At 46.0% G+C, this 13188-nt stretch overlaps 1 protein-coding gene across 3 annotated transcripts in view; it reads right to left on the bottom strand.

Moving 5' to 3' along the window:
* GALNT7 (polypeptide N-acetylgalactosaminyltransferase 7) overlaps positions 1–13188 on the bottom strand; it is a 456997-nt gene that overhangs the window by 141857 nt on the left and 301952 nt on the right. For all 3 annotated transcript variants that reach the window (XM_069244367.1, XM_069244357.1, XM_069244375.1), the window contains exon 4: positions 10718–10848. In XM_069244367.1, the coding sequence (XP_069100468.1) occupies positions 10718–10848 (131 nt within the window). The remainder of the gene's footprint in view (positions 1–10717; positions 10849–13188) is intronic.

Genomic DNA, 13188 nt, shown 5'->3' with positions numbered 1-13188 from the left:
CTTTCAGTGGCTTGCCCACTTCTACATAAAACAATTACTCGAAAGACAGATATCAAGACCAATATTGCTGAATTGGAGCAGAAGTGAACCTGAGTACTAAGCAAAACAAATAAAGTGAGGAGAATAGGGTACCACTGAGTTTGGAAACAAGCATCTGTAATATATAGCGCCAGAAAACTCTTGGATGAACGCGTGTTTCAGAAATAGATATATGATTTTCTATCTGGTACACATTTTCTCATATGCTTGGCCCCAAACAGTGGCATACTTGTTTGATGTGCTTTGAATCTGCATTCTGCCCATTCCTTCTTCCCACTAATCTCTTTGTTTCTCCAGTTTCATAGAGAATACCACACTTGCTGCAGACAGCACGGTGTTTCATTTTATGGTGCATGGGTTGCAGAGCGATGTTGGTCCAGGAATGAGTTTCTGTGCAGTACTAGTGTGACAGTGTTGAAGGAATGGTGGTTCCTCATTGAACAAGTCATGATGCAAGGAAGGATTCCAAGTATACCACGTGCCAAAAACGAGAAGAAGAAGGACTAGCTTCAGCTTGGCAAAAACAGGCCCCTGCTCCACAACACTGCACTGGATATTTATTCAGTGTTGTGCCATGTGCTGCAAATCAGTTGTAGTGAGGTGAGTAGTTCTTAAATTGCTGGGCCAGGAAGACACTTTTTTCTTCCATACAGAACTCTCTCACAATATATGCTGTCTCAGTCATATTCCTTTTCTGTCGACAGCTGTCTTTTCTGGTTGCCCCCCCCCCCGAGCAGTGTCTTTTTTTTGCACAGCTGTGTTTCACAGTTACAGTTGACTCAGCTCTCGTTCCTTCTGTCACTGCTACTTCCCTGGCATGGTTTCTTTCCTTACAGTCTCACTTTCTTTGTGCAACAGTCTTGCACAGTTAAAGCTCTCTTATCTTCAGGTCCCCATTACTGCAGACTAGTGTCACAGTTATACATTCAGGACAGTCTCTTTCTTCTCTGTCCAGCGCTTAGTCCCAATTCCCTCAGTCGCCGGTGTCCCACCAGGCAGTCTCCCTGCCAGCACAGTTTCTTCTTTTTTGTAATGTTTTGTTCCAATAGTTAGTAGGTTTGCTTCAAATTACCTGCTTGCCTCACTGATGGTAAAGATGTTATGCTCCAGAGAAGGGATACACACAATAAGAGGAAGGGAGGCCAATGACTAAAAAGCAAGCAAACGATACTGACAAGAAAGCCAACCATTGGTGGAAGATGGTGGACACAACTTGGAGCATCTCCAACTGACCGTCCTCAATCCTTTGCAATATCCTTGGTAGCAGCTTTTATCTTAGATGCGATGAGCCAGCCACTAAATGCATTCAACAATCACGGACAGTGGCCCCCCTGTCAAGCTGAGTTTTTGCCCCTTGAAATGGCTGGACAGTTGCTTTTCCTCTTGGCAGAGACCAGGCCCGGCTTGAGGAGACTGTGGACAGCTGGGCTGCAGCTAACGTGGCCAACGGACGTAAGCCTGGCCCAAAGGTGAACCGGGCCCAAAGGTGGGCCTTAATCTGACCCTAGCTCAAACGGATTTTGTTGGCAAGGGAAGGTGGACATAGTTGGCAGCTGGATGTGGGGTTTCCCTTTTGCGATCACAGTGGCTGCTGCCCTAAACAGAAGACTGACCCGCTTCCTGGACCAGGGCACTGGGAGTCTGTTTAACAGCTCACAAGGGTCACCCCTGAGGCCGGGCTGGACCGACAGGTGGCAAAACTCCTGCCTTTGAAGTTTGACTTCAGCATTTCTCTTCCCACTTTCGCGTTTTGAGGACACAGAGGTGGGGGTGTTTTGGGGTGGGGTAATTTTAGTGGGAGTGAAGGGATTAGGGGAACAGCCTTACACTGACTCTGCTAGCCTTGACGGTCTCTGTGACTTGAGACAGCCTCGCATGACTCAGTGTTTGGATCCAGAGGTTCCTCTTTCCAAGGAGTAAGCAGTTGGGCCGAGCTGGGCGCTGGAGTCTCAGAGTGGGAGCAATAAGAACTCCTATGTAGTGGGAATCCCATTCCACTGTTGCTGTTCATTAGCCATTCCTTCCCCTCCTGGGGCAGTACAGGATGTTAGATAGGGGGGAGTAACTTGAAGGTGTTATCCATGGGATCTCTTCTTCAGTGTGAGGCAACAGCAGCAGTGGGTCCCACTTGAGGCCCTTTCCCCGTGTTTAATTTTGGAGTAGCCTTGGTGCCAAAGATCCCTTGTGGGGACCCTCCTCGCTCAACGATTTGTCAGCATAGTTCCCCACGCTCACAGAGACCCCATACTATAGGGGGCACCAGAGGGGCTTGTTACCCTTCCAAGCTCTTAATTTTCCCAGACTACACTACCAAGGTGCAGCAGCAACGCAGATCCTTCCAGGAGGTGAAACAAAATCCAAGAGTCATAGAGCTCCATTATACCCTGCTCTATCTTGCAAATCTGCAGGTTATCCACCACGGAGAAACATATTTCTTTGACTCCCCAGAGAGTTCTTGCAACTGGGTGGAAGAGCAAATAGACACCTGGAAACTCCTGAGACACTAGGATAGGAGATAACAATGCTTGACAGATGAGGAAAGAGGTGACACAGAGACGTCCCCGTCTTGGGAACCGGCAGTGGCTTGAATCGAGACTGACTGTTGGAGGCAAAAAGTCCATCCCCACGAACTCTAGTTGAGATGAAGAGGACTGTGTGGGGGTAGGTGAAACATGACTTAGGGTTGGAGGGCAGAAGGGTGGAGGGAATTTTCCCTGCCCAAGAAAGGGTAGCTATTGGAGACTTCAAGTTACAGTTGATTTATTGCTGGTAACCCTCAATTATTAGCTTCAGTGTTGGGTTATGATTGGTCATATTCGTGACCAGTAGAAATCACACAGTTATAGTTGATGGGCGATAATGCTTTATTTCAGGAAGTGTGGGGAGGGGTGTTGGTATTGGGACTGAGTTTTTGTTCTTGTTAGTTAACAGCACCTGGTGGGACACAACGATGTGCCCCCCTTGCTTACACAGTAGGCTTTTCAATACATCATATAGAAGGCAGGATGATTTTCAGATCATTTCTTGGAATGTGAAAAGTCTGAATAATAAAATGAAGAGAAGGGAAAATTTCAGTACTTTAAGAGATATCTCATCCAGCTTCCCCTTCTGCAGGAAACCCATCAGCTGGGTTCTAGATGAGGGTTCTTGGGTAGATATGATTACTCTAGGGTGTATCATGAAAGATTTACTTCTGGATCTAGTGGAGAGGCTATTTTAATACACTGTGTCATTCCCTACATTGTCACTGGAGTTCACGCGTATCCATTGTGCAGGTACATAGGTATAACTGTGCGACTACTCACAGTGTCTCCTGGTCCTTTGTTAGCACTTATGTGCCACCGGCACTTAGCGAGAATACACTACGATCCCTGTCTGACTTGACCCTAAGAATCTCAGAAGGTAAACTGATTCATGGTGACAACTTCAACACCATTATCGATCCATACCTGGACGTTCGGTCCTTTGGTGCCTTTGATCAAAGGACTTTCTTGCCAGATTGGAATTCTGCACTAAGGTGGACTGATATCTGGAGAATACACTACCCACCCACAAGAGATTACATGTTGTTCTATGGCGCTGACGGGTCACATTCTAGAATCGATTATTTCTTTACTCCAGTTTCTGACCTGCTGGTAGTGCAAAAATCAGACATTCCCCCTTAGGTGCCTCTCTGACCACTCCCAAGGGGAGATGATAGTCCAGAGACTCCCTCAAAGGGCGAAGGTAAATGGCATTTAAACTTATACAGTCTGTTAGATGGCTGGTTTGTGAATCATGTCCACAAGGGTACTGAAGACTTTCTATCTTTCACTAAGGTGTCGCCTCCTCTGCTATCACATTATAAGAGGCATTAAAGGCAACCGCTCATAGCCACATTATCTCTGTCACAGTGGCTCTTTTGTAGAGATGAAAATAGCAACATAATTGATCTGAGCAGTAAACTGGGAGTAAGGTAGTCGAGACTCCAGGCTGACAGTGAAGAAGATGCCTTTCGAGAACTAAAAGTGGCCAGACAGTTCCTAAAAGAAAAGTTGCTAGGAAGAGACTGCCAGCACTGGAGAGCCTCCCAACACTGTTTTTATGACCTGGGGGATAAGACTGGCAAAATAATTTTCTAGATTGCTAATCATGAAATGGAGACTAGGTTGGTAGTAGGCAAACAAGGCTTTTTGGGGACTTTAGTCACCACATCCACTGCAATTTCGAAGGTATTCCTAGATCATTAGAGCAGACTCTAAAGAGATTCTGCTATCTCCATAGCTGAATTCTGCAACCCCATTAGATGTGATCTCCTGGCACCCTCGTTGCAAAAAGTGGATAGGGCAACATTGGACTTGCCCATGTCCATAGAAAAAATATTTGCCACAATTGGTGCCATGTGTAGGAGGCTGGCCTGGCTTGTAGTGGGTACCAAAGGTACTTACACCTTGTTCCAGGTCCAGTTATCCCTTATTAGTAGAATAGCTGTGTTTCTAGCTATGGCAAAGCAGCTTAGGCTGAACTAGGAGACATGCAAAGCTCCTACTCTACCACTTATATCATATGCACAATATCATAATAAAAGACAATACACAGATATACTAAAAATAAAGGTACTTTATTTTTATGACAATATGCCACAAGTATCTCAGTGAGTACCCTCAGTAAGAAGGTAAGTAATATACACAAGTTATATGTACACACACAAAAATCAGGTAAGTAAGAGTCAGAAAGGTAATGCAAACATTGTAGAATTACAATAGGTTGCAATAGGCAAGCATAGGTATAGGGGCAACACAAACCATATACTCCAAAAGTGGAATGCGAATCACGATTAGACCCCAGACCTATGTGAGCTTGTAGAGGGTCACTGGGACTGTAAGAAAACAGTCAGGGTGTCCAAGATACCCCACCCCAAGACCCTGAAAAGTAGGAGTAAAGTGCACCTACTACCCGAAAAGAGCACAATAGTCGTGATAGGGGGATTCTGCAAGAACAACAAACACCAGCAGTGCACTGACAACGGATTTCCGGACCTGAGGACCTGCAAGGCAAGGAGACCAAGTACAATAGTTGTGACAGTGTCCGGGGGGGGGGCAGGAGCCCAGAAAACCCCGGATGAAGGTGCAAGGAAGCTGCCTCCGGATGGAAGAAGCTTGGATTTCTGCAAGAACGAAGAGGACTAGGAACTTCTTTGGAAGACAGATGTCCCACGTCGCGATGAAGCTTGCAGAGGTGTTTCCACGCAGAAATACCGCAAACAAACCTTGCTAGCTGCAAGGGTCGCGGTAGAGGTTTTTGGGTGCTGCTGAGGACCAGGAAGGACCAGGATGTCGCCTTTTGGAGGAGGAGACAGAGGGGGCGCTCAGCAACTCAGAGAGCCCTCACAGAACCAGGCAGCACCCGCAGAAGTACCCCAACAGGCACTTAGAAGAAGAGTGAACCGGAATCCACGCGAAGTTACAAAAGAGGGTCCCACAACGTCAGAGGCCAACTCCGAGGGTTGTGCACTGCAGGACGGAGTGCTGGGGACCCAGGCTAGGCTGTGCACGAAGGAAATCCTGGTAGAGTGCACAGGAGCCGGAGCAGCTGCAAATCACGCGGTACACAGCTTTGCGTGGGGAGGCAAGGACTTACCTCCACCAAACTTGGACTGAAGAGTCACTGGACTGTGGGAGTCACTTGGACAGAGTTGCTGTGTTCCAGGGACCACGCTTGTCAGGATGAGAGGGGACCCAGTGGACCAGTGATGCAGTCTTTTGGTGCCTGCGTTAGCAGGGGGAAGATTCCGTCGACCCACTGGAGATTTCTTTGGAGCTTCTCGTGCAGGGTGAAGGCAGGCTACCCCCAGAGCATGCACCACCTGGAAACAGTCGAGAAAGCCGGCAGGATTAGGCGCTACAATGTTGCTGGTAGTCGTCTTGCTACTTTGTTGCGGTTTTGCAGGCGTCCTGGAGCAGTCAGCGGTCGATCCTTGGTAGAAAGTGAAGAGGGAGATGCAGAGGAACTCTGGTGAGCTCTTGCATTCATTATCTGAAGAATTCCCCAAAGCAGAGACCCTAGATAGCCAGAAAAGGAGGGTTGGCTACCAAGATAGGAGGATTGGCTACCAAGAGAGGTAAGAGCCTATCAGAAGGAGCCTCTGACGTCACCTGCTGGCACTGGCCACTCAGAGCAATCCAGTGTGCCCCCAACACCTCTGTTTCCAAGATGGCAGAGGTCTGGGACACACTGGAGGAGCTCTGGGCACCTCCCCTGGGAGGTACTGGTCAGGGGAGTGGTCACTCCCCTTTCCTTTGTCCAGTTTCACTCCATAGCAGGGCTGGGGGATCCCTGAACCGGTGTAGACTGGCTTACGCAGAGATGGGCACCATCTGTGCCCATCAAAGCATTTCCAAAGGCTGGGGGATGCTACTCCTCCCCAGCCCTTCACACCTATTTCCAAAGGGAAAGGGTGTAACACCCTCTCTCAGAGGAAATCCTTCATTCTGCCTTCCTGGGCCAGGGCTGCCTGGACCCCAGGAGGGCAGAAACCTGTTTGAGGGGTTGGCAGCAGCAGCAGCTGCAGTGGAGACCCCGGAAAGGCAGTTTGGCAGTACCCAGGTTCTGTGCTAGAGACCCGGGGGATCATGGAATTGTCCTCCCAATACCAGAATGGTATTGGGGTGACAATTCCATGATCTTAGACATGGTACATGGCCATGTTCGGAGTTACCATTGTGACGCTATACATATGTAGTGACCTATGTATAGTGCACGCGTGTAATGGTGTCCCCGCACTCCCAAAGTCTGGGGAATTTGCCCTGAACGATGTGGGGGCTCCTTGGCTAGTGCCAGGGTGCCCACCTACTAAGTAACTTAGCACCCAACCTTCACCAGGTGAAGGTTAGACATATAGGTGACTTAGAAGTTACTTATGTGCAGTGGTAAATGGCTGTGAAATAACATGGACGTTATTTCACGCAGGCTGCAGTGGCAGGCCTGTGTAAGAATTGTCAGAGCTCCCTATGGGTGGCAAAAGAAATGCTGCAGTCCATAGGGATCTCCTGGAACCCCAATACCCTGGGTACCTCAGTACCATATACAAGGGAATCATATGGGTGTACCAGTATGCCAATGTGAATTGATACATTTAGTCACTAGCCTGCAGTGACAAATTTGGAAAGCAGAGAGAGCATAACCACTGAGGTTCTGGTTAGCAGAGCCTCAGTGAGACAGTTAGGCACCACACAGGGAACACATACAGGACACATACTATGAGCACTGGGGCCCTGCCTGTCAGGATCCCAGTGACACAGGACTAAAACAACATACATACAGTGAAATATGGGGGTAACATGCCAGGCAAGATGGTACTTTCCTACACCATGCCTTCAGGATAAGGCCAGAGCCCAAACAGTTTCCCCTCAGAGTTTTATAGGAAATTAGCCAGTCTTTTGATAAACCCACTGTTGGCCGTGAGATCTGGGTGGGGAGACGATTCAGTTATTTTTAAGCCCGGTAAGGATCCCAGAGATTGTGCCTGTATCAGCCCATCTCCTTTGGTAACACGGAGGCAAAATTATTGGCTATGGCTCTGGCCACTAGACTAGCTGGGCTGATTCAAACATTGGTTCATCCAAATCAAAACGGCTTTATGCCATTGCCGGGATCTAAACATTTCTTAGGTACTTACATGTGGCACGTGCTTTCATCGACCACACCCCTACGACTGGTGGCTTTGCATGCCTTGGACTTTGAAAAGATGTTTGATTCTGCCATGCATGGCTTTATGTATCAGGTGATGCATAAAACGAAATTCAGACCTAGATTTATAGCATATGTTAAGCTAGACTATTCCTCCCCTGGGCACGAGTATTAATTAATGGCATCCTGTCACGATTGTTCCTGACACGGGAAAGGGACAAGACAGGGTTGTCCACTCTCTACACTCCTATTTGCTTTAGCATTAGAACCCTTGGCAGCATGGATCAGCAGTGATTTTCAGGCGTGGGGAATATCCTGGGGTGGCAGTATCGAGGACCGGATATCTCTGGATACAGATAATGTACTGCTAGATTCAGAATGCCTCTACATATTGGTCCCTACAATTTTCCAGATTCTTACAATACACAGGGATGTGTCAGATTTAATAGTAAACTGGCAGAAGTCTGTACTGGTTCTGCTTGGGACGTCAGAGCCTATGGTCCCACCTCTCTGGTTGTCATTGAACCCCTTTATATATCTTGGCCTTCAGATCTCAATGAGACCAGATGAATAGTAGGAACTGAAAATAGCGCCACATCTATGTCACCTTAAACAGTAGAGTAGCCATCTATATGATTATCTCTCTTCTACAGTTGCTTTACATTTTACAAATGTACCAGCTTCATCTACCACCTTCCTTCTTTAATAAATTGCAAGCCAATCTCACTTAATGTATATGAGGAGGGGGGCCGCAACAAGCTGCGTTTGCCCAATGTGTTCAGTCGCCATGGGATGAGGGCTTGAGTGCACTGGACATCCAGCTATATTAATGGACTGCACAAATGCTCCCCATTAATGATTGGCTGTTTGGAGACTGAGACAACCCTACTATCTGTTTTGAACTGAGTGAGTTGGATGGGTATGGTGTACAGGTGTTACTCTATGGTACAAAGCTACCACTTGATTTTTGCCAGTTATTACATCAGCTATAAAATGTTAATTCCTGCCCCTCAAATGGAAGGCCTGGATCAAAAGGCTGACATGAGTGAACACCTTGTGGGAAGAAGAGTGGATGCCCTCAGTTTCACAGCTTCAAGGATTTGAACCCTGGACACTATGGCATCTCGACCTTAGGAGATGTATAGGTCGCCTCCCATATTAAATCATTTGCTGAACTGGGGATGGAATACAATCTTGAAAAATGTCAATTTTTTGGTTTCCTTCAGGTGTGTCATGCACTTGAGAGGAATAAGGAGTCCATCAACCTCATTCTGGATTACAGCCTTCTTACGGCCAAACTGAATCTCGAGATGATAAAGGGCAAAGACTTTCTAAAACATTAGCAATTAATGCAGCATACCCGCTCCTGCTTTTGAGGCACATTAGGTGACAGACCTTGAGGAATCAGATGATGATGATTGGCTCGAGGCCGAGATGGTGGCTAGGGCGCAGGCAATCTTCTCCAGACTGCCCTTGGTGCAGTTTAAATATTTCCATCGAATATACTACTCCCTGAGAAATTGCTTAAAAAGGGGAATTCTCCGACAGTGGATTGAACCTACTGTGTTCTGACGTTGGTCCTTTATTTCACATGATCTGGTATTGTCCGCGGATTTACAAATTTTGCTCAAGGGTTTATGCCACCTTACAAAGTGTACTGAGCTTTCAGATCTAAGGTCATCCCCGGATGGCTCTTTTGGAAATTCATCAAGGATCAAATGGGGACACATTGTTATTCAATATCAGTTGCTTAGTGGCTAAGAGAGATATTGTGGAGAACTGATGTGCACTCACAACGCCTTCAACTGCACTACCGTTAGGGGGCATGGATGCCTGCCCCCTGGCAGAAGCAACGGTTTAGAAAACCCAAGGAGTTTGGGGAAAATATATAAAACGGTACGGAATAAACGGTTGGCTCACTGTCATGAGCTGTTCTCACAAGTCGCTTAAGTTTACACTCTAAGAAGTGAATGGTAATACTCTGATTTCTACTTTACTGCTGATTATAGCAGGTTACATAAGCCTGCCTGCTGCATTGTTACTGTGACCAGTGACCAAAGTGATGTATTTTGTTTTACATTTATTTGTCATGATAAAACAATAAAAAGAAGTTTAAAAAATAGATAGAAAGCCAATCAATGATAAGCAATAGGTTGACCGAAAGCCTACTCTAAGGAGTGGTACTGTACACAGGAGACCTAAAATATGCATTTTAGGGAGGGAGGAGGAAATGCCTACTGGATTTATTGGTAAGAAGGTCTTAGGTAAAGCCAGCCGTGCTCAAGTTAGGCCTTTGGTGAACTGCTTTGTCAAATGTGCTGCTCAGGTTCTGACTGGGGAGCACAATCCCATGTATGAACAAAGGGGGATTATAGCTAACAGACTACCTGTTAGATAAAGACAAGTGACTACTTGTGAGACAGATACTCTAACACAAACTTCTCCAATGTGTAGCTTGTGAGCTACTGGTGGCTCTCCAGCTACCTAAGTAGTCACCCTGTGTGCATCTCAGCTCACTAAACTAGAAGCATTCGCTTGGGAAAATTAATGTATAAATGCCAACATTAAAAAATGTATATGCAAGACGAAAATGTGTGTATTTTCCCAATTCAAAAGCTGATGTTTGGAGAAAATGGCTGAATTGCCAATATGTATGTACAGCTGATATTTGAGTAATAACTCATGCAGTTTTGGGGAAACCTATTACCAATATGATTTCCTTGGTGCCAGGAACATCTCAGCTATAGTCTTAATGTGTCATCCATGATGCTATAAGGTGACCAGTGCAGGTAATCCTGCATATGGTGGCCACTAATGTAATCTTGTTTTATGTGGTCACAATTACAACATTAACATCACTGGTAGCTTGGGGTCATTTTCACCGAATATAAGTAGCTCTTATTACATAACAAAAATAGAAATGCCTGCTCTAAAACATACAATCACTAAGATGATAAAACAATTCAACTTATGTGACAGTAACAACAATAATTTGTTAGGGCTGGCTTACCTGCCCAAGCTTAGCCTTTTGGGCTCCAATACTTCTTGCTTGAATTAGACCTTCCCGTCTCTCATTTCGAAACACCTTTACAAGTCCATTCCACTGTTGCACATATTTGTCCAATCTATCTTTCAAGTGTTCTGTCAAATAGAAGAAAACAACAGTGACGTTTTAACAAGACCAAGGCCATTCTTTTGGAGTTCATGTTTCAAGCAAATTATTTCAGAATACTCATGTTATTTCATGGGCGTGCCATAAAGCATCTGTGCCTACTCAAAACCCCATATGTACAGTCCCTTTGAACATGCGGCTGCAATTGCTGCACTGTTTCAACTTTCAGGTATAGCTGTGAGGAAGGTGTAGCTACCTCAATGAAGAACTACTACTGAAGACGACTAATTTAACTGGAAATTCAACCAATGCTTTCTTCAAGGGAATTCTAGACTGCAACAACATTAGTATTTTAACGAAAGTCTGAAGTACAACTGAGGTAATCAGTGTTTCAGTAGAATAAAACTTCACCACGTCTATGGTATAATCATGCCAGTACAATTGTGCTTTCAGACATAATGGTGTACCACGCTTCAGCTGTGTGGTATCCCTAAAAAAATGGCAACATAACTGCAAGAGTAAAAGTGCAACTCTCGAGGGTAGCCCTTTATTTATTTCTTTATTTCCAATCGTTTGATTAACATGTCTAAAGGAATCAGGTCAGTCAGTGCATACTTTTTAAAAAAAATATTAGATACATAAATACGTTTAAACTACAGTGTCTTTGCTCCCCCTGCTCAATTTCCATTTATACTGTCTATGACCTAAAAGAAGGACGGACACCTTAATTATTTCCTCAAAATTACTTTCTGCTCACTTCAATATGAAGCACAAACCAGCATTACAGTGCGGCTTCTTCAAATCTGCGCACTTTTGTGATTCCTATCGCCCACTCGCGCTGCAGCTGGACACAAATTGGTGGCTAAGCGGCTGCTCCCCATACCTCCCTATATTATTGACCTGATAAGACGCGTTTGTGCAAAACTGAGCCACACTGGATAAAAACCTGGCACTGGTGGTTCAGGAGTTCATAGTCTGTGGGACTAGATCAGGCTTACAAACCATTATGGATCAGTCGGTCATCAGACCGCTGATAGAAACAACTGCTCTCCTGGATTGGATTTGGCAAACGGAACCTGTATGATATCTTGGTATTTTATTTCAGATTAGCACAAAGATCCAGGCCCGAGAAAAGTAACAGAGGTGTGTCTCAATGTTAGAGAAGTAAGTGGAGAGATGGATCAAACTCCCGCTCACTCTAGCGGGCAAAGTAGCGATAACGAACATGAAGGTCCTTTCCAGGTTACTTTACCTGTTCCAGAATCACCCAATTCCACTGGGGAGGGTTGTTTTATACAACTGACATCCCTCATGACTAGACTGGCCTGGGATAGAGGTCAGCCCAGAGTTGCCTGGTCTAAGTTACTTCTGACATATGGGGAAGGAGGATTTGCTGCCCCTAATTTCGAACAATACTACCGAACTGTGCAGGCCCAAATTGTCCATTACTGGATCCACAACACAGGACAGTTGCCCGATTGCAACTTGAAGGCGCATGTGGCTGCTCCAGTCCCACTCAAAAGGGCAATCCTGACGCACTTAACATGACCCTGCACCGAAATCCACACAGCCTTGACATGGTCCCGTTCAGCTACACATAGATGCTATACAGACGTCACCCTCCCCATACTTCGCTCATCAACCATCCTAGCATGCCGATGACACTTGAGGGTGAGGTGAGCCAGCAACTACAGGCCAAGGGATTACGGAGGATGGGGGACCTGTTCATGATTTCTAAGTTATTATCTTTTGGTGAGTTAATGCCCAACATTCAACCCTGCACAATGCAGATATTACAATATAACAGACTCTACAGCATGAAACATGACATCTGCCTGACCTTCCCGGATGAGCATAGGGAATGGCTACTCCTGACTATTACAGTGACAAACCCCAGCCCACAGAAACTTACCACCAGAATCCATTACAACATCACCCCAATTTACCCTGCTACACCCCAGAACGCTAAACACCTAGGAATTCGAGATGGGGGCTGAAATCCCACCCAAAATCTGGGCATACTTTTGTAAACAGATCAAACAGGTCTCATCCAGTGGCAGACTGTCCCTCCTCCACCTTAAGGGCATGTGCAGGAAATACTATACACCTACATTTCTGGCCAGACATGGCCTAGCTACAGATGCCAGCTGCTGGAGATGCGATGCTCCTAATGCTGACTTCTTGCACCTAGCATGGGAGTGCCCACCGATCCACACCTACTGGATCAAGAGATCAACAGAATGGCCTCCCTCACCTTGACACTTACCCTGCTGATTACATTATTAGGATATGTCAAAGACGATCCAAACACATACAAGTGACTTGTGGCACTCATCCTACTGGTGGAAACATGCAGAGTAGCAAAGAAG

Source organism: Pleurodeles waltl, chromosome 1_2 (genome assembly GCF_031143425.1).
Source record: "Pleurodeles waltl isolate 20211129_DDA chromosome 1_2, aPleWal1.hap1.20221129, whole genome shotgun sequence".
Classification (NCBI taxonomy): domain Eukaryota; kingdom Metazoa; phylum Chordata; class Amphibia; order Caudata; family Salamandridae; genus Pleurodeles; species Pleurodeles waltl.
This window is presented reverse-complemented; position numbering and strand designations above follow the sequence as displayed.